This window comes from Staurois parvus, unplaced genomic scaffold (assembly GCF_062004578.1).
Source record: "Staurois parvus isolate SC_StPar_1 unplaced genomic scaffold, SC_StPar_1.0 ptg000007l, whole genome shotgun sequence".
Taxonomy (NCBI): Eukaryota; Metazoa; Chordata; class Amphibia; order Anura; family Ranidae; genus Staurois; species Staurois parvus.
The window spans coordinates 10,249,387-10,255,386 of record NW_028317803.1 but is presented as its reverse complement, the minus strand read 5'-3'; the positions used below and the strand labels follow the sequence as shown (position 1 = coordinate 10,255,386).

General features: G+C 36.7%; 1 protein-coding gene across 1 annotated transcript in view; it reads right to left on the bottom strand.

The window, feature by feature from the left end:
• Positions 1 to 320: 320 nt before the first annotated feature.
• Positions 321 to 6,000, bottom strand: part of DIAPH3 (diaphanous related formin 3) — a 1,068,692-nt gene continuing 1,063,012 nt past the window's right edge. The window contains exon 28 of the mRNA XM_089668393.1: positions 321 to 3,365. Within this exon, the coding sequence (XP_089524519.1) occupies positions 3,109 to 3,365 (257 nt within the window). The 3' untranslated portion in view covers positions 321 to 3,108. The remainder of the gene's footprint in view (positions 3,366 to 6,000) is intronic.

Genomic DNA, 6,000 nt, shown 5'->3' with positions numbered 1-6,000 from the left:
GGATAAAAAAAAGTACTTCTCCAGAGGAGAACAACTGGAGTCTCATGGCGCAGGAGGGCTTATATGCACACTAGGAACTTTTTGTCAGTGTCCAAACACTTGCAGGAAGCTTGTACTTAACCAATGGACTAGCATATAAGTTCTGTGTCCTGCCCTGTACTGTAAGATTCACATAACCTATATACCTGGTTATGTTATCAATCTCTACTGTTTTTGTCCCTGACGTAAAAGTAGGTAAACCCAGCTGCATGCTCACTGAAAGGAGTGTTGCCTTTCCTGTGGGGTGTCTGCTAATAACATACACAAACCACAGAACACAGTTATTAAATATATCCTTTTAATTGTGCATTGTTATTTACAATGGTTGTCTCCATGCAAAGAGAACATAAACTTGCTTCACAAACACACACCAACAAATTTTCGTGGACAGCTGGAACAATAAACTAAACCTGAGAACACATGAGGATGGTTTCATTTCCATGAAGCTTGCAGAACAGTGTTTTCTTAATATGATCAGGCACAGTGTCACAGTACTAATTTATATTTATTAACTTTGCATAGGAAAAATCACAAGGCCTCATTTCTAGTGAAATATTACCCTGTACAAAACTGGCTACAGCCATCAATTAAATTTGACCCGTGTGCCCATTATCTGTGTTCTTGTTGTTCTCGGAAAGAGCATGACACAACCGTGCCATATGCTTGCAGTGTAAAAAAGGTGGACAGTTGCTGAACTGTGTGAGGCATTTGAAACGTTAATGGCTTTTCAGTAATAAACATGTAGTGTTTATTGAATATAAAGCACCGTGGTAGTTTAGAAAATAAACTTGGATAGAGAATAACAAAAATAAGACCGAGCTTGATGTGTATACATGAAAGGTACGCCTTAAAGGAAAGCAGGGAATTTTACAGTCACATGCATAACTATATAAACCGGCATGTTTTCAGCCAGAGCCATGGTGGTCTTCTATGTAGTGACTTGCCAAAAGTGAAATTTTGTTGGCTTTGAGCTCATGGCAGAGATCAGCATGTTCCTTATCACACACTGTGAATGGATATCCAGCATTGCAATGACAGTAACACTTCTCTGCATGGGGCTCTTTTATTTCAGTCTCCCTGCTTCATTAAGGCCATTGTGTTATATATTACGTTTAATAAAAGCCAGAGAACACGCATACAGACTCAACATAAAAATGTGTATTCAAAGACTATAACTTTGTGTGCATGCATAGAAAGCAGTGTTTTCATATAATAAGAATACGCTGGAATTTTTAAAGAATTTTAAGACTGCATAAAATAAATATATGCTATATGTGCATGTAAAGCAGATGCTAATAATATACATTTGATGTCCCAGATGTCTTGCATATTGCCACTACAATCTTTAATAGTGTACAGAAAAATGATTGTCCTCTATTACTAACATTAGCAGCTATACATGTTAAAGTAAATGTCAGTTTTATATCCATTTTTCCTACGGCAAACTTTATGCCAATGGTCAATTAAAGTGCCATCTAACTCATCCAGTACTACAAAGCAGGCCAGTGGAAAAGAAAAATGACAAACAGGATCCGTTACCTACCAAACAGAAACTCTATACAACTGTTTAGTCATTAAAGGAATATTCATACACCTTATTTCATGAGTTTACACTATTTGTACAGTTTACTTTAGATGGAATGAATAATTCAAGCGTGTTCATATGCAAAAAGGAACAAGATAAGTAAATTGCAGAAATTATGTAATTATTCCACTATCCTGTCTTATAAAATAAAGTCATTAAGGTTGAGCTATATGGTTACTTTCATTGCCTGAAAATGGATTTAATATATTGAATGCCTGCCCCCCTTTAAGGTAATGCATGTTTCCTGTGGTTGCCTAGAAAACTTTTCAGGAAGATTGCACTCTCATTGATTTGCACAGTTAATACATTTCATGATTTATCTATCTGGTAACATAGTTATAGTAGAGTAAAATATACTGGAGAATAAATGCAAGCGAGAACAAATCTCTACTATAAAAGAATGAAATTTTTCATTAACTTTTAAGACTTCGTGCAAGCAAAAACAAGACCCATGGCATAAAACATCAAACTTTGTTTTCACTCTGCTGATGAGAAATGAAGCAATGGTATAACATTCCACACAGAAAGTAATTTCCCTCTTCTCTACTCCATGTTCAAGGTAAAAAAAATCCCTTATGGATTGTGTAGAATAGTCAACTACACACCATCATGGCCAGATACAAAATAAATATGACAATTTAAACTGAATCCTTTCGCTTGCAATGTTAAAGTAAACCTGTTACAAATATGCTCAGTTCAAACACAGTTTATGATGAAAAAATGCAAAAGCACACGGTATCTGGAGTAAAAAACAAAACAAAAAACAGTTCAAGACTATCCGCAATTCAGAGGTATAGGAGGCTCAAGTTTTTCAGATGAAAAGTTTTCCAAAAATATGACTCCCTTCCCCAGCCTTGAGGGCCACCCTAATTAATCCTATACATCACATATATCTGACAAAAAGGAAGCCTGGGAGCTGGGCAAGCCTTGACTTCTTGGGGAAAAGTCATATTATTTTAACGGCCTATATTTCTGAATATACTCAGCATTTTGACATGTTTTTCCCTGAATATGGCCTATGCTTTGGATTTCTTTTATCATATGATCTGTTTACATTTCTTAGGTGTGTGACCATTGTACTTTTAGAGAATTGTGAAAACTAGCATCCACTGCAGAGTTGTACATTTCATTGAGAGTGAAACGTTCTCATTTGATAACCACATTTCTGGAGTGTTTTTGGTGACAAGCCTAATTATAAAGAACCAAGAAAATATGCATGGCTTAAAGGGTCCATAATTTGGTTTAGAAATCTTCAGGCAATAGACTATTACCTTGAATCTAAGGACAAATAAGATCATTGCAGGCAGTATACAGTTACATGGATATTAGAGCATAGACAATGGTTTGAGACTGTTACTAGCTGGCAATGTAATACCCATGACTGGCCTAGGAGTGTAGCTACAATTTTACTTGCTGGAGGTTCAAATTGCATCTTGTTTTTGAAAAATCCTTTGAATTAAAACAATATGGAATGCGTGTTTTCATCACAGAGCACGAAGCCTTGCAAGAAGAGCTTCCACTTCAGGAATAGATTCTGGTTTGGCCGCAGAGCTATGACCTGGCCCTTTGTCTCTGCGACCATCCGAGCTGCACACCTCTTTCCTAGTTGTAGCCTTGCTTTTTACTGTAGAAGAATGAGATTCCAACTCATAACTGAGTTCCTTAGCAACTGGAGCTCTTGCTGCATTAGAGTAGAGATTTGGTCGTGAGCGAGACCTCTCAAATTGTGGTTTTTGGTTCTCTGTGGAAATTACAAACAGAAAAAAGTTATTGAAGTGAATTATATTTTAGGTATACAAAGCATTACATTTTGCATTCACACATCACTGAATGTGTAATTTACACACACAGCAGAAAAGCAAAAGAAAATATGTCTTAAACGCACAAGCATAAAGAAAAAAAAAAAGGGCACACAAGAAAATATATACTGGTATTAAAGAAGAGTCTCTAGAAAGAAGCTGTTTTGTAAAGTAGTTTATAGCTGATTTGGCCCGAGAGGGGAAGATATTGATGTTGGTAATACATCTTTATCAGAGTAATTTGCATTTCCACATAAAAATAGCTTTGATAAAGAGAGCGGGTCACAAGTAAATATATTTTATTTTCGTTTGCATCCATTAGAAAGAATAAGCAAGCTTGTGTTTCTGGTTATAAACCGGCTGTTGGACAGAAACTTTACATCATGGATGGAAACAGCATTGCGTTTAATGTTCCCAAGAAATCTCCATCCCCGTTTTGTGATCTACATTTTAGAAGGGTACTATTAAAATAATCTCAACATATTACATGGATGAAAAAATGGCCACACGTGCTGATTCTTAAAGGGATATAAAATAGCAATTATACGTTCCTTTATGTAAACATTTACAGCAGCAAACATATATATTATACATGAAATTCACAAAATTTGACAGAACCTAATATAATAAGTATGCTATCATGGATCAATGAAGAGCAATATTTTCTGAAACACAGCTGACCTGTTCAGCAAACTTATACTGCAGCACTGCAAGTTGTCACTTTGCCTTTCAGTAAAACGAATGATATAACAAACATTTGCTGCAGAAGCCATTTTGTAAATCGAAACAAACCTGACAAGAAATACGGGGGCTGCAATTGCTGACATTTTTTAAAAATGCTAGTTGGTCATTTTGATTTACTGGGGCTTATTTACTAAAGGCAATTCGGCTGTTAACCTTGCAAGGGAAGTTGTTTTTTACAGTGAAAATGTTACCCTAGAGCTTAGAGAAATTACACTTTGCAATTAATATCCAATCATGTGCCAGGGAAATATAAAAACAACATTCTGGAAGATGATTGATGTTAGCAGATGATGGAAAATGGCAGCACATCACCTCATTCACTAAGCTCTAGGGATAATTCCCTAACAAAGTACAACTTCCTATGCACAGTGAACAGTCTATTTGCCTTTAGTAAATCAACCCCACAGACTTTAATATTTTCTGGGTCACAGACCCAAAACAAGTATGTAGATCAAAAATTCAGTATACTTGATCTGTTTGCATAATATAATTGGTAGTGACTCAGAATGTATAAAAGCCAAAAGACTCAACATAACCAGCCAACAAGAATTTTTAGAGAACTTAGAAATAGCAGTTTCTTATGACAGGTTTTCTTCATTTCTATTGAAAATAACCTTTCAATCTGCAGCCAACAGTTATTTTGTGCATGTGTCTATTCCAACAGCACAGATGGTGTAAAAACAAGGAGTTTGAAAAATTCCAAATGTACATAATTGATTTGGAGAGCATTGTCTTTCACCAACAATAGCAGAACCTCTAACAGTAGAAACACGAGGACTGCTTTTGCTGATACTTTTTTTTTTTTTCAGGTGCAAGCTCAGGAGTTGACATCCTTGTCCCAACTCAGTGTAGCCAATGAAGTTTCAGGGCATCTGGGCATATAGTTATACTGTATGTGCATAAGAGAATGGCCAGGTAGTGAAGCAACAAAATGGATAACATGCCTGGAAATGTCGCCTTTAATCAGCAAGTCAGCAATGGAAGCTCCCACATTTCTTTCCTCATATGCTAAAATGCAGCAACACTGAACAGGAAGGCCAAGTAAACATTATGTAATTAATCTTATATAATGGAGTAGGAATATCATGAAAAAGGACTATGATCGAATATAAGAATGTGATAGAAGAGCAGGTGCAATACCTCTAAGGAAAGCTATAACTACTTTATGGAAAACGTCCTGCCACCATTAGGTAAAGACTTTGTAAAAGAAAAAAAAATGAACAGATATATCCCCTCCTGACATTGAGGGATATATCTGATTGTCTACTGTCAGTTTAACTCAGTCACAGCAATTACCACCACCATTCTAAAGGCAAAGTATTATAGATTTACAGAGCACACTATGAATAGCCCACGAATGCGCACCACATTCCACATGCGATTCAGTGCGGTGTGATTTGAGCCCATTCATTTTCAATGGGCTCAAATCACACAGTATCACACCAAAGTAGTGTATACACTACTTATGGAAATGCACTGCAACCAGATCACATAGTAGCTTTGTGCGTTTGCAACCTGCATTTGGGGTGTTGTTAACATTACACTGACACCCATTGCAGAATGCAAGGACGGTGCATTCCAAATGCAGTGCGGCAAACACACACGGATCACTGGTTTCCCGCACCACAGTCTAGTGTGAACCAGGTCTTAATGGCCACATCCTTGTGGGACCCTCTGGCAGGGAAAAAAAATCAAATGTCAATTCAGCAGCACCTAGATACAGAGCTGCTGACCTAAGTTACACAGATAAACATCCATTTTTCTGCTAGTCACTAGTGAAAGGTGGTAACAGTAGAAAGTGTATCAATGGATCTAGATATTACTGGGACACTG